Here is a 21,801-nt window from a genome sequence, read left to right as displayed (position 1 = left end):
CACACTTACCACCTTGCCATAGAATTGCTGTGACCAACTAAAGTTTATGGTTACTCACTTTGATAAAACGCCTGAAATGTAAAAATGTTTTGAATTGAGACTGAACGCAGTCGGCAGAAATAAGCTAAAATGAACCACTCAAGTTGCATGATTTCAACATCACCATACACTTCTGAATATTTTCAGTCTTTATTTGGGAACGAAGACTAAATCTTTGCCTTAAAGATTGACTTAGAATAGTTTGCAAGAACGCGATTATAAACAATGAGGCTAGCGACCCTGAGCAACCCTGCGCGAGCTCAACTGGGCATGCGCAAAGGTCGCGCTGTACAAATGGAGTCATTTAGACGGTGTAAAAATTAATTTATTGAGTTAAAAAAGATAAACATGCAAGACCAGAAAGTAAAAGTTCATCTCTCTTCCTTGACAAACAGGAGAGTCATTAGTCCAGAAAGTCTGAGTTTCACACGTAGGCCCCTGGAGCTGACCTCGGAGCGGAGTACTTGACGGAATAACCACGACCCTCACTCTTTGGGCACTGGCAACAGAGAAGCGCGCCCCCGATGAACAGCAGACCAGACGCGCCCCATCCGATAAACAGCGACGCTCCCAGCTCCCGCTTCTGGGCCTCAGACAGCATGGGGTTGTAGAAATCTTGGATGACGGAGTTCGCGCACCAGCAGACCGGGATCAGGCAGAGAACACCACCAACCAGGAAGAACACCCCGGCCGCGATCCCAACTTTGGCCTTTGCGTCCCGGTCTTCAATGCAGTTGGTGCACTTGCCTCCAGCGACGGCCAGAAGAACTCCCAGGAAGGTCACGAGGATGGAGATGACAACCAGAGCTCGAGAAGCCTGGAGATCTCGCGGTAGCGCCAGCATTGAGTCGTAGACCTTGCACTGCAGCTGACCCGTGCTCTGCTGCACGCAGTTCATCCAAAGGCCTTCCCAGTGGGTCTGTGCGGTCACGATGTTGTTGCCAATAAACGCAGTCACCTTCCACATGGGGAGCGCACAGATAATGATTTCTCCCAACCAGCCAATAACCGCGAGGGCAATGGCCAAAATCTGAAGCCCAACAGATGCCATTACGTTCTTGTGTGTAAAGTATCAGAGTCTATCACACGAATGAACGATACAATTATTTATAGTGGCTTTTAGAGGCGCGGTTTCTTAAAAATGTGATTTGATTCAGCTGGTGAGGATTTCCAGCTCAATTCCTCCTAATTGCTTTCAGACACAAGGCTCATCAGAACTAACAAGGACGGTGAACGTGCGTAACTTGGGTGGGACATATTTAAAAGCCATTGAAAAAGTACTAACTCAGGCCTACAGAAGGAATTTTCTAACGCACTTTATAATTTAAGTCATAGGCTAGGCTATATGTAATAGGACTGGTCAGGAAATCAGCGGCCTAGGCCTAAACTTTGTCATACACGCACATATATTTATAATACATTTTTATTATATTTATAATAAAAAATATAAATATGCGCGCATCACTGTGGACCAAATCAGCGCGCAATGTAGGCTATGACAACGTCACGCGCTTGCCGCTGCTCTGTTGTCAATAAAAGCACTTCCTAGCCTATACAATTACAATTAGGTCTCCTCATGGATATTTACAGAAGATTATTTGTTTATTGTTTTTTAAAAAAAAGTGAGTTAGACCAGTGGCGGCGTACCTAGAGTAGCCTATGGCATTCCCATGGGCATAGGCCTACAAGGAACAACGACATTACGATAGGCTATACCTCACATTATACCAGACAAAATGCACGATGCACTATTAACTCTATTACACTATTAATTAAAACTCACAGTGAGCAGCATTAAATAAATACACATTACCTTTTTGCTGCAGTGCAATTTTTATTGCAGAAGTGTAACGTTTTGCTGACAGCTATACGGTCCTATTTTTTTTTTTTTTTTTTTTTTTTTTTTTTTTTTTGCTGCTTCCATTCTCCTGATTGCTATTATTTAATTTCTTCGTTAAACAGCTAATCAAAAAGATGCGCGATTAAGTGATGCAATAAACTGCGGCTGCGCACATTCAATCCACACAATTATTTTTATAATAATACTTTTGCAATAATGTATACATGCATGTGTTCATTTAAAATCTGCCATTGTGTTTTCGACGTTGTTAAAATAATAATAAAAACACGTTTTTTTCTGAAGTGGGATCCAATCAGAAAAGTCGGCGTTAAGAGCAGCGCTCATCGTCACGGCGTGTTTTGACTTTGGATTTATTATCAAATTAATATTATAATATTTTATAATATTACATTGAGTAGGAAAAGTTACAAAGTCTCATGCCGTTTGGATGAAAGAAATTTCATAAATAAATAAATAAGCCCATATTTTACAGTGGGAAACTGTTGAATTGCTACAGCATCATTATGTAAACTGTATTTATGACAAACAGAGAACTACACAGATGCATGTATTTCATAACGATCTATCAATAAATGCAAACACGTTGTCCTCTGCTTTTGTTCTGACGCTGCGGAGATAATAGCCTGGAGGAACCGGGTTCATATGACTTTTAATGACATATGAGGCGATCACGAATTAGTGTAGGCCTACAGTTAATAGCAAATTTTTAGGGGGGCTGGGTGGAAATTTAGGGTGGTTAAAGCCCTACTAAATTTTTTAACGAGCATCATCATTAGCTGATGTTTTATCTAAACTCTGACTGCTATGGAAACTGCTATAGGCTACTCTGCCATATATGGCAGACAGAGTAGCCACATATGGCAGATATATGGCAGCAGTAGACATGGCATACGTAACACCGTAAAGCCCCTGAGTTAGACCCAATCAAGGAACACTTTTTTTTATCACCACGCCCACCACGACTAGCATTTTCTGACCCAAGAAATATCTTTTTCAAAAGTGTAGGCGAAGACAACAGAAGGGCAAGGTAATTATTAGAATATACTTTTGTTGCTTTTTACTGTGCATCAAGCTGTAGCCTATAATACTACAGGCCTACATATGGCATAGGCTATGACTAATTTTGTCACATGATGCAAAATGTGTAAAAATATGCTATTATTTAGGATAGCCTACATAAATGGTCATTATGAAATTAGCCATAGTAAAACAAAGGTGTTTTCTTCCAAAAATTATTGAAATTTCATCAATAAAATTTCGACCATAATGTAGCCTAATACATAATTTGAAATGTAGCCTACATGACTTTCAGAAAAATAATCCAAGAATGAAAAATGCTCCTGAAAGAGCTTATTTGTATACAGCTGCATTGATAAGTGAACGGCTAGAGTGTGAAAATATTTTAAGACACTTTAAGATTTTCTACTGCATTATGCTATGCATAAACACATCCAAGGATGTGAAGTGTTTCAAGAAAGTCCATAAGACCAAAAGCGACCCAAATAGTTAATCAAATAAACAAAGCCAGCCAGAAAAAAAACTTGAGACCACCCATTTTTGCTTCCAAAGACCATGTCGTTTGTTCAAATCCCACCCCAACGTGTGGGGAGGATCTGCATATAAATGCAGTAAAGTCAGTTAAGTTAAACAAAATGTGTGACTATACAAGAGGAGCATGGCATCTTTTGGGCTGCAGATGTTAGGGGTTGCCCTGTCTTTTGTTGGGTTTCTGGGGTCTATCATAACCTGCGCCCTACCGATGTGGAAGTCTACAGTCTACTCAATCGGCATCCTCTCGACGGCTCAGGTCATTTTGGAGGGACTGTGGATGATATGTGTGACCCAGGGCACGGGGCACATGCAGTGCACAGTGTACTACTATTCAGTGTTCGCGCTGCCTGTGGATTTACTAGCCGCGCGCGCTTTACTCATCATCTCCATCTTGCTCTCTGTCGTCGGCCTGCTCCTGGCGGTTGTAGGAGGGAAATGTACCACCTGTATCGAGGACAAAACCGCGAGAGCAGCACTTGTCATATCTGCGGGGGTGTTTTTCATAATCGCCGGATTGCTGTGTCTCACACCTGTCTGCTGGTCGGCGTACACCATCGTCTACAATCCGTCCCTGACGGACGCGGCGAGATTCGGGCCGTCGCTTTACACGGGCTGGTGTTCCGCAGGGCTGCTGCTCACCGGGGGCGCGATACTCTGCTGTCAGCTTCCGAAACACGAACGAGCATTCGTCGCCAAAAACCCCGCACCGAAATCAAACGACTCGGAAAAAGAAATTGAATGAAGAACATTTAAAAGTAGATCAGAACTTGTGTCTGAGTTTGTACTCAAGGTTTCTATAATAAACATATAAGGTTACACTTTTGACAGTATGGATTAATTATCCAGTGTTTTAAATAGGCTAAAACATATGTTTGTATACCTAGATACAAAGTTGTACAAAGATCTAATTGCACAAAGTAAAATGTCAAGTCAAAAAAGTCAAAAATAAAAACTTGTTTAGGCTATATTCAAATGGTCAAGTGCGCTCTTTTTTGTCTCTTTAGTTAAAGCTTACAAGAAATACAATTCATACAAAAATTATAAATTAACACATATTAACATCTCTTCTCTGATGAACACATTTTCAATTTCTGTCATTTTGATCAATTATGTGTGGGGTGCAGAGCTTGGTGACTGACTGTCCAGAGATTTTGGCATTATTTTTTTCTTAAAAAAATTATAAGCAGCAATATTAAAAATGGTGTGGCATTTAAAAAAGTGGAACCCCTTTATACCTTGCATGACTGTCTGTGTGTAATTATTATTTTTTTTAATAAATATAAAGCCTGGCTATTCTGACATTTATATTCAGGTCAAATTAATCAATTAACTTAATAATAAAATCTTACATAAACTCATGTATTTTATGTGCAAGAAGGCTAAAAGTTTTAAGTGTTATCAAACATTAAATAATTAAAATGTAACCAACATGAATACGGTCATGTCCAAATGTATTTTTTTATTTTTTTTAAAATATCATTTTTATCATCTCAGACAACCTTACTTGTCATTGACCCACAAAAACAACACTTATTTATCATATTTCTAATTCCTGGTCAGAGTTCTCATATGCTTGTTTAAACATTAGCAAGGTTCTGTTATTAATGATTGAGCTTGTTTAATATTGTGCAGTAGTTGGAGTGCAAAGTGTTTCTCCTTGACAATGAAAATAACTTATTGTGTGCATGGGGAAAAATCAGCAGCGGTGAAATGGTCAACAGAGGAGTGTATGTGTGTAAAAAAATGTTTTCAGGGCTAACATATTTCATGGTCAGTCACACACAAACACAATTTTATTTTGATCACATTTTTATTGTACATGAACATTGTAAACTCATATTCATCACCTTTCATTCAGTAATTTTCAAGCATTTAACAAGTGACAAAGTTGTGGTAATTTAACTCATTGTGTGCAATGAGTCATTTTGCACCGTAGCCTATAGCCATATATCTTCAAGTAATGCTTGTTTTCTCACACGTAATCCATTGCTGGGGTCACAGATCTTGCATGGGTGTATGTCATGTAGGGCCTACTGTCATTGGACGGGCAGTTCCAACAAAGAAGCCCACCACCCAGCAACAAGAGGCCTCCAGATCCCCAGCCTATGTAGAGACATGCTCCAAGCTCCCGCTGCTGGCCTGCTGTTACTAGAGGGTTGTAGAAGTCCCTGATAAGAGTGTGTGCAGACCAGCACACGGGTATCAGGAGGAGAAAGCCGGCGATAATTAAAACCACCCCTGAGACGATGCACGCTCTGGCTTTGGCTGTTTCGTCCTCCAAGCAATTGGTACACTTTCCTCCAGCCACAGCCATCAGGAATCCAAAGACGCCCATCATGATGGAGATGATAACCATGACTCTGGAAGCCTGCAGATCTTGTGATAGAGCCAACATGGAGTCGTAGACCTTACACTGCATCTGTCCGGTGCTCTGCACGACACAGCTCATCCACAAACCCTCCCAGATGATTTGTGCCGTGACGATGTTCGCTCCAACAAAGGCTGTGACCCTCCACATTGGCATGCCACAGGTGATGATGGTCCCCAACCAGCCTATCATTGAAAGCATGATGCCCAGGATCTGGATGCCTTGAGATGCCATTGTTGCTGGACACAGGTCAGTTCATGGATGGTTGCGCAAAGCGTCTGAAAAGTTTTATTTGTCAGGGTTTTATAGCCCGCAGACTTTGGGCGGAGTTCTTGCATAAAAAGAAAACCGGACATTTGATATTCTTTGACTATTGTGTGAGCTGTATGAAGAGCTAGACAACTTGAGAAACCACTTGACAGTCCAGATGAATTAAAAAAAGCACTAAAAAGGGTATGCATACTGGTGAAATAGCTTCACGTTATTATGGGTTTTGTGTGATAAATAAGATTTTATTCTTATTTTGTTTTTTTGTTGTTTGTATCAGGGTTGGGCAAAATTAAAAAGAGAGAGATTGTAACATGTACTGTATGTTGAAAATTAAAAGATTTATCTTGAACTTTAATTATCAAGAAAAAGGGAATTTATAGGAATTTAATTTATGATAAGCCACATTGGACCAGCGGTTTGAAAAAACGAATGGATGAACGATTCAGTGGTAGACGGCATCTTCTGGTGAGACGTGGGAATTAATTCGACGTGCGACTCTCACAGTGCATCATGGGTGAGCGTACATCGGTTGTAGACTCGTTATTGCGGTGCATTGTGGGATTAAAGGAGTAGGCTACACTCAATAACGTCCACTCTACTTTCGGACACCACTACAAATGGCTGTCCCTTCAAATAATGCCCTATTTAATGTCCTCTTGGGTCCCATAATCACTAATTAAGTTAATCCGTTGTTCATTTAGTTCCCTTCCCTCGTTTGCATCTGTGTATTTATAGCCCTCAGTTTGTTCAATTATTTGTCTTGTGTCTTGTTTATGCTTCCACATGTTCTTCCTATGAGCTTCTTCATTGTGTTTTATTATTATTAAAGTGCTGCAATTAGATCCTTCTTGTTTTGCCTGACCATGGATAGATAGATAGATAGATAGATAGATAGATAGATAGATAGATAGATAGATAGATAGATAGATAGATAGATAGATAGATAGATAGATAGATAGATAGATAGATAGATAGATAGATAGTTAGAGTAAAATGAATTTCTTTGAATTTCAATTCAGTGTAATTCTTCCTTCTTACATTTAAATTCAACTTGCAAAACTGTATCCTGTTTGCTCCCACAAATTCTAAATACACAATCCAGGTTGCTATAGACTTTCACAATTAAATTTGTATTGTTGAAAAACAAAAAGCAAATCGCTTATAATTACTAGCAGCTCTGAGTAAACAAGCCAAACCTTAGATCGTGTTTAGTCTTGTTGAATTCGTGGACCTGAAAAACCACACCTGCTGTTTTTTTTTTTTTTTTTTTTTTTTGTCAACTCCCTTTGAGAATATTTTGTACACTGGGACTCTTTTGAAATCTAAGTTCCACAGGGCAGGTGACACATAATGGAGGGCTGTAATATGACACCCACGTCAACACCCATGCAAATGCATTAATACAGCGGACAGACAAAAGATTGGTGTGATACAAACATTTTTTTTTATTTTTTTTTCATTAGGCCAGACGTTTATATCAGGAAAAAAAAAAATGCTTTTTACAGAACAAAACAGTAATATTTACAAAATCATAAATGTTGAAAAATACTTGAAAAAATGAAAATACATTTTGAACAACAACAAAAACACAACACATGACCACAGTACATTTTAAGAGGAAAATTTGATCATACTTAAGACAGATTTCCAGATTAACTTCCTTTAACTGCAGATTTTTTTTTTAAAAAAAGATGTGGTTCCCCATTGTCCTCTTTGTCTTTGTGTTGAATATATATATATATATATATATATATATATATATATTGAAAATATTTTGAAAACTTGTAGCATCAGCGTTTCATTGACTGCTTTTCAAGTCCTCATGATACCTGCTGCAAACTCTTTTTGAGCCGCTACATCCTGGACAAACCAAGATTGTAAACATTATAGGCACTGTAGAGTCCATTTTAGAGTAGATCATTTACACAAAGTTTTTGCCAGAGGGCGCAGAGGCTTCAGAGCGAGGGGTAGCATTATATTTGGCGGTGTATTTTCCTGTTTCTTCTTTTGGTGGGCAGTTGCAGCAGAGCAAAGCTCCCCCGATGATCAACAGGGCGGCGGCCCCCCAGCCGATGTAAAGCGCTGCTCCCAGCTCTCTCTTTAGTGCTGCGTTCACCAAGGGGTTGTAGAAGTCCTGGATGACGGCGTGGGCCGTCCAGCACACCGGGATCAGACACAGCACCCCTGCAATGATGAAAATCACACCGGCAGTGATAGCGACCTTGTTTTTGGAGCTCTCGTCCTCAACGCAATTGGTGCATTTGCCGCCAGCCATCGCCAGCATGATGCCCAGGATCCCAATCACGACTGCAATGACCGTGAGAGCGCGGGCGGCCTGAAGGTCTGAGCTGAGGGCCAGCATGGAGTCGTAGACTTTACACTGCATCTGTCCGGTACTTTGCACGACGCAGTTCATCCAGATTCCCTCCCATGATGTCTGTGCCGTGACGATGTTATTGCCAATGAAAGCTGTAACTCTCCACATGGGAAGAGCACAGACCACAATGACACATATCCATCCAATGATGGCCAGGGCGATGCCCAGTAACTGAAGCCCAGCAGACACCATAACCTTTCTCTATTTTTGGGGGGGTTTGAGGAGGCTCTCTTCGCACTGCTTACAGGTGTATGCCTCAGAGGGTGTGTGCTGATGCTTTAAAGAGCCTGTGTTTTTGGAGGCGGGACTTCTAACGAATGACCTGCTCTGCTGGTTTTGTGGTTACTTCATGGGATCCAACTGATCTTGAATGAGTCACTCCCTTTAATTTTTTTGATTGCGGACACAGCACCTTATATGGTTTGCTCAATTGTTTACACTTCACAATTTTAAAATATAAATGTAATAAAATGAGGGGTCTGTGAAATATATCAAGAACATGTGTACTGCACAAGTAAGAAAAAATGCCTTTTTGATAGAATTAAGGGACAGAAAGACAGGGAGTGCCCCTGACAGGAAGTGATCAGATTATAATTTCCCCCCCAAACACACACACACACACACACACACACACACACACACACACACACACACACACACACACACACACACACACACACACACACACACACAATACAGCCTACTGGAAAATGCTGTGGGATGATGTGAAATAAGAGTGCTGGCAGTCGAAACTCATCAATAAATAAACTAATATAAATAAATGTAAATTAATATAAACTAATATAAAACGTATTAATGAATTAAATTACATCATTGTATACATTTTATTTTAAAATGATTATTTTTTGTTTAATTATATTATTTTCATTATAAAACAATATTTATTTTACTTATCTAATAATGAATTATATAAAATTATATATATATATATATATAGTGAATAAATAAATTATGTTTATTATGTTTTTATTATATTATTTTTATTCTAAAACATAATACTGAGTGGGTGTGTGTGTGTGTGTGTGTGTGTGTGTGTGTGTGTATGTATATATATATATATATATATATAATGAATAAAGAAATTATGTTTATAATGTTTTTATTATATTATTTTTATTCTAAAACATAATACTGAGTGGGTGTGTGTATATATATATATATATATATATATATATATATATATATATGTGTGTGTGTGTGTGTGTGTGTGTGTGTGTGTGTGTGTGTGTGTGTGTGTGTGTGTGTATATATATATATATATATATATATATATATATATATATAATTTTTTAATTATTATTATTATTATTTGACAGTGTATAGGGGGTTTTGTTCTAGGAAAACATAATAAGGACCTTGATAATATTTCTCTGTTTAAGTTAGTTTGCTCTCCCTCATGGTCAACAAAGTATCAAGAAAGTGGCGGCTGGTTTCATATGACACAATAGAGCAGGCGTGGAGATTTTAGGAATGTTTTCCGTAGCTTGTGGAGCACTGACCATTATCTTATCGCACTCCATTCAGGTCAAAGATATCTAAAGTAAAAAAGTTTTGATTTGGAAATGACACATGTAACAAATATGCTATATTTACAAAGCTTCTTACTCAGCACGTTAGCAATTCCCATGGCAACTATTTCTCAAGAGTTTGCTGACGCTGTAGGGGAGGAGCCGCCCAAATGCACCTGTACCTAGGTTACCTGGAACTGGTCAAACTGGTTTCTGCCGGAGAACAGGTGAATGTTGAAAATTTGCCTGGGCAAGACTGAACAGCTCAGATCGTTGCAGCAACAAGTCTGTTTAACTGAGAATAACAGAGGAATAATAAAAGATCAATTTTATAAGGCTACAACTTATAGAATATAAGCGCGGCTTTAATATAACAAGATGGCGTTACACTCTGAACAACAAATATAAAATATTTGAAAGGAACAAAAACATATCTTAACGGAATATTGACAGTAGCCTAACGTTAATGTGATGTCACAGGCAAAGGGTGTGTGTGTGTTTGTTTTCCTTGAGTGTTCAAATCTTCCCCTGCTTCAAATAGCCTATCACATTCAGAAAAACATGATGTTTGAGTCAAACAGAGTAGGCCTACCCTCACTCCCTTCGTTGACAAGGGGCTGTTTCACATGGGATTGGTTCTGAGAAAGCTAAGCCTTGAACTCTTTTGATACTCGCCATAATGCTCAATAATTTCAACTGATGTGTGTTAATTATATGAGCAACATAAATATAAGCAACAGAAAATTATGTAGGCCTACATTACATTTAAAAACACCTGTGATAGGCTACTCAGAAAGTTTGCAGTTCAGAAAGTAAACCTATACAGTCTAATAGTTAATGTTCATAACGAATGCCTAGTGTGTTACATGTGTTTGGCAGATGTTTTGTATGGTAAATGTATGCCCACTAGTGGCTACATATTGTATTGGAAAGAAGTTTCAGACGAGTTAGCCTACAGTGAAGTGACGCAGCCTGTCCAACGGACACCTTTTCCGCGGTTTATTGATTTATTAGTCATTTTCGATTACATACAGTACATCGAAACTCGCAATGAGGGTCGGGTTTTTACCTACTTAACAATTAGGAACTGGAAGTGGAAAACTACTTTCAAAACTAAGTTAATGATATAATTTGTCGTGACGGGAAGTAGCCTACGTGTCTTTGTGGCTTTTACACCCACTTTGCACGCGAGTTTCAGCGGAGAAAATGTAGCCGATGTCTCGTGTGGCAGTTCAAAGTCTCTTTATGTTCAGAAAAATTAAACAATAGAATATAATAAAATAAATAACGTGATGTCTGAGGTAGCCTAACTCATGTTCAGAAAGTTTTTCTGTTTGTCTCTGTAACGTTTTATTTTGTTTTATATTTTAATAACAGGTGTAGTTTCTAGAATGTCTTTAAAATGTTATACTGCAACCAAAAAGCAACATTGTGAAATGTTGTAAAAAATGTTTTGTGCTTGCTAGTTCGTGGATGTAGAGAGAAAATTCAAAAATTCAACCGGTAAAGAAAAAAGAAATACCATTAATTTAACTCAGGAAATAGGCTACAAAAAATGGCCAAAGGTGGCCAATGGAGTGCCACAGGAAGCACTGGCCACTCCCCCCTCTGTCCATTTAAGAGAACAACATCTTCCCACTGAAACTCATTAGTCATGACCACTGCCGTGCCTCACAGAAACTCATTTAAATATAATCAGTGTTCACTGAGACGGAAGTAGGCCAACACACTGCTGATGATGTCATACGCGCCTATCAAACACAGACCGGTTTCGGGCGGTCTTGTAAAAACTTGGCAATAACTATTTCTTCTTCTCTTTTATTTTTTTACTTCACATAAAATGTTATATGGGTTTGGGATTTTGTGCTACAAGACTTTTCAATATCTTCCTTTAGCTTCAGGTTCTCTGGGTGTGCCCAGTTTCATCTTTGAGAACCGTATTTTATTGAATGTCCAGTAAAATGTTGATCAAGTTATATAGGTTATTTATCAACTTGGTGGATTAATCAAATGTGACCCTGGACCACAAAACCAGTCACATGGGTAAATTTTTTGAAATTGAGATTTATACATCATCTGAAAGCTGAATAAATAAGCTTTCCATTGATGTATGGTTTGTTAGGATAGGATAATATCCTGTGAGCAACTGATACAACTATTTGAAAATCTGAGGGTGCAAAAAAATCAAAACATTGAGAAAATCATTTTTAAAGTTGTCCATTTATGTTTGCGATTGTGCTCACAAAAGTAAATGTTTTTTATATTTACGGTAGGAAATTAAAAAATATCTTCATGGAACATGATCTTTACTTAATATCCTAATGATTTTTGGCATAAAATAAAAATCGATAATTTTGACCCATACAATGTATTGTTGGCTATTGCCACAAATATCCCCGTTGCGACATGTGACTGGTTTTGTGATCCAGGGTCACAAATGTTTACTGACTCAGAGTCTGGTTTAAGACATGTCAGTGATGTATTTACTCTCAAAATCTCCCACGCACATTCACTGCGATGCAAGTGTTTTCCCTGTAAACAAACAGTGTAGCTGCTTTACTGACGAATTAAACAGGCGCCCCCTTCTCTCTTATGTTGTTGTCTTATCAGGAATGCATAATTAGTTAATGTTGTTTAGTAAATACACAAATCCTGTATCAGAGGCCAAAAGATAACAAGTATAAACTAACACAACATAAGAATAATATGTACTTTAGAGTAAATAATGTTCTGATTATTAATTTGATGTGAAAAAAAAGGCACACAATGATAATTAATATAATGACATTTAGGATTTTTTTCCCATGATAATTGTTTTAGTGCTTTGGTTTAACAATTCTGTTACTGCTACTTTTGTAAGCAGCACAAGTAACATTCACTCACAAGAGTAAATTCTCATATTCAACATTGCCACATACTCCTGCTTTCATAAGAGTGTACACATCTGAAGAATCGTGTCTTTTTCTCACAAGTAAATAAAGCTTGAACTGTAGGCTACTACAGATACTGACATAATATAATGGGTTACCACAATATCACTTTAGTCTCTCAGCAGTTTTGCATTTTTAAACTGAAACTTGCGCTTTAATTTCTCCTAAAGACAGATTTGTCTAACCTTCTTAATTACGCACATATGGATGTAGCCTATCAGTTTCTTATCATTTCACTTATACACTTGTTTTTTGGTTGTGTCACTAAATGTAATACTTTACTTTCAACCAGGAAATGGAGATCTGAAATGCTCTAAATACATACATGTTTTATGGCTAGACTTTATGGCCTGCAATCGAAGGTGAACTAGATTGATACCAGGACTTTGAATTCAGTAGTTAGTATGTTTAAGTATACTGCTTACTACTGAAGAAGTGAGACAGCATAAATCTCTATTTTATTTCATTGAGGAAGTTAATAAACAATTACAGAAATATTTATTTGATTAGATTGAACAGCTTATTTTAAGTTTCCAGGCATTTTCCATATCCCTTGTAGCTCGTACGCCTTTACATATTAAGAAACATAAATGTATGGCATTTTGGCTATTTTAGGACAACAACAGTGAGATGTGTAAACTGTGATATATATATATATATATATATATATATATATATATATATATATATATATATATATATACATTTAGTATATATGGGGGGGGGGGGGGGGGGCTACTACTTTAAGACTTCAGTATGCATGCATAATGGCCTACACTAAGGTGTTTACATTGGTGTTGTCAATGATTGTCCATTAAAGAGCCATTTTTACACATCTACATTGGGTTATCTATTAACATTGGTAAACAGTCACAACCTTTGGTTTAAACAAACTTTTTCTGGAGGCTACATTGTCTAAGTGCTACACAAAGAGCAGCTCCCCTATTTATGAGGACGCTAACCAATACTAAGATCGCATCTTATCATCTGATGTCAGAACCCAGGTAACTCAGCCCTTTTTCTCAGAACAAGGACAATTTCGACCAGGACAGAACATTCCAGCCGTCCTTGAAGAGGAGATTCAGTGTGTCAACACCCACCCTCCATGCTTGAATGGTCCTTTGGTGATTTTTGGAGATTCCTGATGTAATTGTGTCAAGGACTTTTACAGACGAAGTGAAAGCCTCAGTGAACAGAGAGAGCACAAGAGAGATCCAAGCGAATTTGAAAGCAGAAAGTGCGGAGACATGGCAGCTTTCGGTTTGGAGTTAATAGGCGTCACGCTCTCGGTTCTTGGCTGGCTTCTGAGCGTTGTGTGCTGTGCTTTGCCCATGTGGAGGGTCTCGGCATTCATCGGCACCAATATCGTCACAGCACAGGTGTACTGGGAGGGAATCTGGATGAGCTGTGTGGTTCAGAGCACCGGACAGATGCAGTGTAAAGTCTACGACTCTATGTTGGCTCTTCCTGCGGACCTACAGGCGGCTCGTGCTCTGGTGGTGGTGGCCATCATCTTGGGTGTCCTGGCGCTCTTTGTCTCTATAGTGGGGGCCAAGTGCACCAACTGCATTGAGGATGAAGGGGCCAAAGCTCGTGTGATGATCACCTCTGGTGCCGCCTTCATAACCGCTGCGGTCATGCAGCTTATTCCCGTGTCCTGGTCAGCACACACCGTTATTTTCGAGTTCTACAGCCCACTTGTTCCAGAAGCTCAGAAGATGGAAATAGGGGCTTCGCTGTACCTTGGCTGGGCCGCGGCTGCTCTGATGCTGATCGGAGGCTCCATTCTGTGCTGCAGTTGCCCACCTAAAGATGAGACAAGGTACCCGCCACAGAGTCGTATAGCCTACTCAGCCCACCACTCAGTGGCTCCAAGCACCTACAACAAGAGAGATTATGTCTGAGGACCTCTGAGGACTTTTTGAGTTCTACTGTCAGTCTTTCATAGAAAGATAATTGTGACCATATGGGTTGGAGGTAACTTAAAATCTTGTTTACTTTTTCTCCATGTGAACATTTCTACATGTTTTTGTTTTGTTCATTGTCCATTATCACTCCACATTTTGTTAGCATATTTTAGCAAGTTGCATAAATCATCTGTTATGTTTTAAGTCAAATTGTCAGTTGTTTCATAAAGGGAAAAAAGTCAGTGGTTTTATTTTTGTAGTCTTGTGTGTTTTTATGTACTATTTTTGCTTTATTTTCTTTGTCAGTTTTTACACTTTTAACAAAGTTGTTCGTGAATTCATATTTTTTATACTTTCACTTAAAAGAATAAAAATGGACTATATACTAATGACTCGAATCTAAATGGAAAATCTTGTGTTGTACCAATATGTTTATTCTTTGCTTAAATTGTAATCAACTCTGTAAATGTTTAGTTGTGTTTAATGTTTATTTCAGTGGCGTTCACATTCTTACTCATTGATACTCTTTAGCAATGAACAACAGCCACATCTTATTTTTCTAGAGTCTGTGTACGTGTTACAAAATACAGTACAAGTGGATTTGAGAGACACAAACACGAGACTGGATTCAAGCCCTAAGTTCAAGTTCCACTGGCCAACACAACAGAGAAACAATGAGACTATGTGCAGGCACCTCCCAAAGTTTTGTCAGATTAAATATATTGTGCACATTTGCGTGTTTGCGGTTGTGTTTAATCACTGAATAATTAGAATATATATTTGAATAAGTATAACTGAATTATAATTGAATTCCTGATTATTATTAAAAAACACAAATAAATTAAACCTGTATGTCTTATCATTTGTTGAGTTTGATAATAGTTATTAAGAGATTTCCACACTGAGCGCATAACCCTGGGTAAGGGCCCTATCTTTTTAAACTGCGAGTAAAGGACTTTAACCCCTAGCTTAAGCAACGTTTTAATTGAAATGTTGAAAGATGGTTTGAATGGTAACAGTGTAAAACAGTGGGGTGCTATAATGTTTCAGTAACCCTTCATAAAGAGAGTGCTTACCTCGTTACATTTTCTTACACTTTGTACTTGTACGTCACAGAAACGTTCACTTGTCTAAAATAAATGATGTGCAGCGATGGAATATGCGTAAACCGAGGTGAAAAGACTACATTTGTTTCAACCATTGTAGGTTTTGAGCGATTTAAACAGCTACTGTGTATTTATGTGGAGAAATTTTACAGTCGAGCGGTTTTTAAAACCGTCATGCCCCAGTCACTAGCTGTACTTGTCCAGTCAATATTATTGACCTCATAAATACACAAATAAGAATTTTCAAGTCACCATGTAATCAAAATGGACAAATCTTATTATTTTCATGGAATAATTGCAGTATTTATTATGTATACTGGCACAAGGGATGGACATCCTATCATTCACCAGTGTTGGGGAAAGTTACTTTAAAAAGTTATGCGTTACAATATTGTGTTACTCCCTAAAAAGTAATTGCGTTACTTAGTTACTTTTAATGGAAAGTAAGGCGTTATTACTTTTACGTTACTTTTTCTCACCTGGGCTGGGCTTGCTTTGTTTTTAATACAATTTATAATAAAAAAAAAAATGCTTTTAATGTAAATACCCTTTCACATCAAAAGTGAAATGAATAAGCCTAAAGCTGAAATGAAATGCAAATTCACGCCTGTACAGTAGACGACATTCTAAATGCAGAAGAATCGGATGCAGAAGAAGAAAGTTTAAAACTTACTTCAGCATATAAAACCCCAAAAATGTAACTCATACGTGATGTTTATATAAAGTCATTTTTGCTTAGTATGGCTGGATTAGATCATCGAAGGTCAGCAGCAAAGACATTAGTTAATAAAGTGAGATTAAATACATAAAGTACATTTAATTTAACTTTTAATTATTGTAGGTTTGCGTAATATTTGAGTTTGAATTTCTCTATTTTTATTTTGAGTAATACTAAATCTGTTTTTGTGCAAGTGAGCTGAGTAAATTGCTCACAATTAGTCTAAAACTAAAATGTTTACATTATGCACAACGCTTCTGCACTTACTCCCAGTTTCTCTTAACATGGGAACAGATAAGGTGTCAGTCTATATATAGGAAAACAAGTAACTGCGTTACTTATTTGAAAAAGTAAATCAGGTATTTTATTGTAAATTTAAAGGTATTGCGTTACTTAGTTATCTGAAAAAAAGGTAATCTGATTACGTAACTCATGTTACTTGTAATGCATTACCCCCAACACTTGTCACTCACAATGGTCCAACCATCCAATTAATTCCCGATTTTTACTTGTCCGAAAAACCATTTGAATGAGCTAACCAAAAATGTTATGTTAACTAAAATAATTGTTTTACTATACAAAACATAGAAAAGCCAATTCAAAGAATTACAGAATGACTTAGCATATAATTTGCAATAAATAAATAATTAAATACATAGACTTAGCAGTGTTAGTTGACATTATTTGGCTAAGGGGGAAAGGGAGGCCTAAACTTTTTATAGTTTATAATTTTGTTTACGCATTTCACCAGATTTCTACATTCGTTGTTTTCTGAAATTTTACATCCACTAAAAACCATTTTTGGAGGACATATTTTCAATGTTTCTGAAAAACGTGCAAGCTTTTTAATGCAACTGTCGCTAATCACATGCACTCCTCAGTTGAAGTGAAAGATCATTTCCTAATAACATTTGAGAGTATAGTTTCCACAACATGCTAATAAGCTTTAAAGACATCTTATCATTCAGACACTAATATAGCCTCTTAGTTACATCACCAAAGCTAATTCCCCCTTGTTTTATGATGCTGAAGACTAAGAAGAGGAAAAAGAATCAACAATAACAAGTTACAATGGTTTTATTCTTTTCTATCATTGTTAAAATCCCAATGACCATTGATATAAAGTCAGTCAATAAAATCCATTAATCAATGCTATCATGAATCCAAGTTTGAGATCCAATGCGACATCACTAATGGATTCAGTGTGAAATATTATCCGTCTTCTCCACCCCATTGATTACTGACCTGTACTTCCAGGTTCTTTTTCCTGACTGAGCCTGTTTCTCTACTTCACACAATGTAAGTAGGAATTGGATTTCCAACGAAAGAAAAAACCAACGCATTGTTCATCTCCCCGCAGTGCCAATAGCAGGCAGGTGACGTGTACAAACCGGTATTACATCCACCTATGTCATCAAGTTAAGATCCTCCTCCAGTAGCACCTGTCTCTTTGGGAATATAAAGGCTGTTTGGATTCAAAGCACCTTCGCAGGCAAAAAACAAAGACAGGAAGGATTGGGACGCTTACATCTATATTGACATCTCAGCACTAGGTAAATGATCTTCCACCCTTTTTAAAACTTCTAAAGTACTGCTTTTATTTGATGAAATTCATGACTAACCAATATCTCCTTTTCCTAGGTAAAAAAAAAAAGCACACCTAACAGGCATCATGTCGATGGGAATGGAGATCGGGGGCATTGCCCTGGGCATTATCGGCTGGATCATGGGCATTGTCGCTTGCGCTCTCCCTATGTGGCGTGTCTCTGCCTTCGTTGGCGCAAACATCGTCACGGCACAAAACATCTGGGAAGGTTTGTGGATGAACTGTGTTGTACAGAGCACCGGACAAATGCAGTGCAAGATCTACGACTCCATGCTAGCACTGTCGCAGGACATGCAGGCGTCCAGAGCCATGTCGATCATCGCCATCATCTTGGCCATTCTGGGCGTGATGATCTCCATCATGGGCGCAAAATGCACCAATTGTATCGAGGATGAAGCAGCCAAGGCTAAAGTCATGATCGTCTCTGGCATCCTGTTCATTCTTTCCGGCATCCTGGAGCTCATTCCAGCGGCCTGGGTTGCAAACCAAATCATTCGTGATTTCTACAACCCGTTACTGCCCTCCGCTCAGCAAAGAGAGATCGGGGCATCCATCTACATAGGGTTTGCTGCTGCTGTTCTATTAATGATTGGAGGAGCATTGCTGTGCTGCACCTGTCCTCCAAAGGAGAAGAACTACAAGCCACCGAGAATGGGCTACTCCGCTCCACGCTCTACTAATGGATATGACAGGAAGGACTATGTTTAAAACATTGGTTTCTTGTAGGGAAAAGATTTGAAAGATTTTGAAGATCTCACACAAAGGGTGAAGATACTTCTGAAAGGACTCCGCAATGAAGGGTCATACGATGCTGTTAATATTTGCTTTTCGTCTGACTGGTGTGTGTGTGTGTACATGTGTGTGTGTGTGTGTGTGAAGGGCTGGTTTTGTAGGTTTACTTGTTAGGGATTTTTGTGTTTATACATTTCCTATTTGATATTATTTTAAATGATGTTGTTTAAATTTAAAACTGTTGTCCTTTTTTGTTTCATGTCATACCTAAATGCATAACTGGTGTCAAAATGGATTCTTTGCTCTGTGTAAGCAAACTTCAATAAGTAGAGATGTGCAAATTTTTTATTAAAGTCGTCTCTTCTTTCGTCTGATGGCTTGTCTATCGCTAATCTATGTAGACAGGAAGAGGAAGACTTAAGCTCTTTACATGTATTTGCTTAGGAAAATTCCACTGGACACAGAAACGGAATATATTATATATATATATATATTTTTTTTTCTTTCAGGCTTCAGTTGTGCCTTTTCTTGAGGACATAAGTTTTTCTGAATAGTTCCCCATCTTTTATACAATTGTTTTATTATGTACAGTTGTTTTATTATATTTTCTACAGAGATTAAAGATTAAATGCATTTTCTAGATATTCATAACCATTTTATTACTGTGACTAATATTTGTCAGTTGTATTGCTTTTATTCTATAAACATTGATTGAGGAAATATGAAATAGTACAACAAAACATATGGTCAGTTACAGCATACAAAAGACTGTTGGAGTGGTTATACCTGTTTGGCCCTTTGTTCTACAATTGGGGCAGTAATGTGAAAACACGTTCTGAGAGAGAGACCACTCAGCATAAACCTTATGCAAGCTGTACTATTTACCATTGGTGGTGGCAAACAGATCCGACCAAAACTAGTCTGAATAAATGGCAAGGGGAAGTAGGATGGGGATTGAAAAGTACATTTATAAGGCACAAAATGTTTAGCTTACTATATGTACAAAATATGTCTGTATTTAATTCCATTGTAATTTCAACATAACTGCAATAAAAACAGAATTAATGCCCTAAGTGTTGATTAGATCCATCTAGCTGACACATATTGAGCAGCAAACAAACATCAAGGAAGTTTGAGCTTTTAGATTTGGATCTTTGGATTAAAAATTAAGTTCCACACACTGCATTAAGCACAAGTTGGGATACTTTAAGAAAAAAAACTATAACCATAGACTGAAACAGAGACTCTTGGTTATGAATTATATTGCGAAGTTAGGCAGCAGGCCATGAAACCATGGTAAGTTGCAAACACATAACCCTAAGGCATATTAACTCAAGCCAACACTCTATAATGCTGTTCCCATAGAGACAATCCTTCTCTGGGATACGCCTTCTTCTCCACCTGTTAGAGAGGGGGAGGGGAACTCCACGTAGGAAAATGACTCACCTGGTGTGTTTGCTGTGAAGTTTCCTTGCAATTTTCATCTAGTGTGAATATGCATTTATTATAATTTTTAGTATTTACGTGCAGCAGCACAAACATTTTTTTTCTTCTGCACGTTGAGCAAATCCATTGTTAACAACAGTATACAATTTCTTTTTTTTTTTTTTGGTGTAGAAAATAAGGAAGAGTTTAAAGGTTAGGTAAAAGTGTTTTTTACTGAACAAATTATTTAGAGAGATCATTTAACGATCAATTTCAGGACAAACAAAACAAGACAAACAAAGAGATTAACCAGAACAAAGATTTATATGCTTTATGCTCTGCTATTGTATTAGTTAAGTAAAGAGATAAAATTACTAACAACCTGAGAAACAGTTTTGTCACAGTTATCAAGTTCACCTTGAACTTTTCTATACCTTCTGGTGGCACAGAGTGGCCTACATTAAAAATAACCTTTGTTTAAGTACTTCTTGTTTTAATTATTCACTGCTTTAATCCACAGTTAAGTTTCTACATCATGTTCTATTTAGTTTTATTCATGTTCTCTTTTGTTTGTTACTATGGTTTCTGGTTAGTTCCTAGTTTCGTTAACAATCATCTCTGTGTAAATAAGTTTCGTGTTTGTGTTTCAGTATTCTCTTCTGTGTTTATTTTAAGTTATCCTTCATTTTTCATTCTGCGTCACACGTCTTGGATTTATACTACACAGCCACCGTCACAAAGATATATTATTTGCTTTTAATTTTTAAAATAACCTATTTTAAAAAATCTTTCAGCATTATATTGACAAAGGATTAATCATATTATATTTACTATATCTAGCTTGTATATCTACTTCTAGTGTTTGAAAACTAACAAAAGATTAGTTTCCTTTTAATACGATTCCTTTCGCATTGCGTCAGTCTCTAACGAGTATGGGGAAACTCCATTTTCTCTGAATACTGAAGCCTGATTGGTTTACGTCTGTGTACCTATGGTTAAACTTGGAGACTCCTGAAGACAAGACTCCTTGACTCCCCTGTCTCTTCCTCTGGCCTATTCGGTTCTGCATGACTTGCTGAGCGTTTCACGGTGACCTGGAGGGCGTTGCAGGTTATGCGCCATTTATTACTTAAGTAGTCATGTTCTGCTGCTTCTAGTCACCCTAAGTCATCATCAACTCAGCAGCACACCATGCCAGCTCCCACACCTGCTCAGCCCCAACCCAAAGCTGACCCGAGGTGAAGCAGCACTTCCGCCCAGCTAAGCACTTCCCATTTTGAGCAGCCCAAGTAGTCGTTAATGCATTGGGCACAAAGAGGAGGGGGCCAAGTCCCGGCATGGACCACCATGTGTTCACCTCCTAACCTCTATCCAGTCCGGGC

The 21,801-nt window shown here is 37.9% G+C and overlaps 6 protein-coding genes across 6 annotated transcripts; 3 read left to right on the top strand and 3 right to left on the bottom strand.

Annotated features, from left to right (window-relative positions):
* Nucleotides 1-352: 352 nt before the first annotated feature.
* Nucleotides 353-1,137, bottom strand: LOC307174447 (claudin-like protein ZF-A89). The gene has a single exon (XM_079898261.1). It carries the CDS (start codon nt 1,088-1,090, stop codon nt 464-466), a length of 627 nt encoding a protein of 208 aa, XP_079754387.1. The 5' UTR covers nt 1,091-1,137; the 3' UTR covers nt 353-463.
* Nucleotides 1,138-3,575: 2,438 nt separating this feature from the next.
* LOC307144784 (claudin-like protein ZF-A89) lies at nt 3,576-4,193 on the top strand (the record flags this gene model as incomplete). The annotated part of the gene is made up of 1 exon (XM_079847345.1): nt 3,576-4,193. The coding sequence occupies one exon, from the start codon at nt 3,576-3,578 to the stop codon at nt 4,191-4,193; it is 618 nt and encodes a 205-aa protein (XP_079703471.1).
* Nucleotides 4,194-5,423: 1,230 nt separating this feature from the next.
* LOC307144783 (claudin-4-like) lies at nt 5,424-6,922 on the bottom strand (the record flags this gene model as incomplete). Its single annotated transcript, XM_079847344.1, has 1 exon — nt 5,424-6,922. The coding sequence occupies exon 1, from the start codon at nt 6,051-6,053 to the stop codon at nt 5,424-5,426; it is 630 nt and encodes a 209-aa protein (XP_079703470.1). The 5' UTR covers nt 6,054-6,922.
* Nucleotides 6,923-7,922: 1,000 nt separating this feature from the next.
* Nucleotides 7,923-8,737, bottom strand: LOC307174444 (claudin-4-like). The gene has a single exon (XM_079898258.1). It carries the CDS (start codon nt 8,656-8,658, stop codon nt 8,011-8,013), a length of 648 nt encoding a protein of 215 aa, XP_079754384.1. The 5' UTR covers nt 8,659-8,737; the 3' UTR covers nt 7,923-8,010.
* Nucleotides 8,738-13,839: 5,102 nt separating this feature from the next.
* On the top strand, nt 13,840-15,651 carry cldn3d (claudin 3d). The gene has a single exon (XM_079898257.1). The coding sequence runs from the start codon at nt 14,173-14,175 to the stop codon at nt 14,827-14,829; it is 657 nt and encodes a 218-aa protein (XP_079754383.1). The 5' UTR covers nt 13,840-14,172; the 3' UTR covers nt 14,830-15,651.
* A 2,493-nt stretch (nt 15,652-18,144) lies between these two features.
* Nucleotides 18,145-20,065, top strand: cldn3c (claudin 3c). Its single transcript, XM_079898259.1, has 2 exons — nt 18,145-18,209; nt 18,298-20,065. Exon 2 carries the CDS (start codon nt 18,329-18,331, stop codon nt 18,968-18,970), a length of 642 nt encoding a protein of 213 aa, XP_079754385.1. The 5' UTR covers nt 18,145-18,209; nt 18,298-18,328; the 3' UTR covers nt 18,971-20,065.
* The last annotated feature ends 1,736 nt before the right edge of the window (nt 20,066-21,801 follow it).

The sequence above is a fragment of the Squalius cephalus genome (genome assembly GCF_949319135.1).
Source record: "Squalius cephalus genome assembly, chromosome: 17".
NCBI lineage: Eukaryota > Metazoa > Chordata > Actinopteri > Cypriniformes > Leuciscidae > Squalius > Squalius cephalus.
This window is presented reverse-complemented; position numbering and strand designations above follow the sequence as displayed.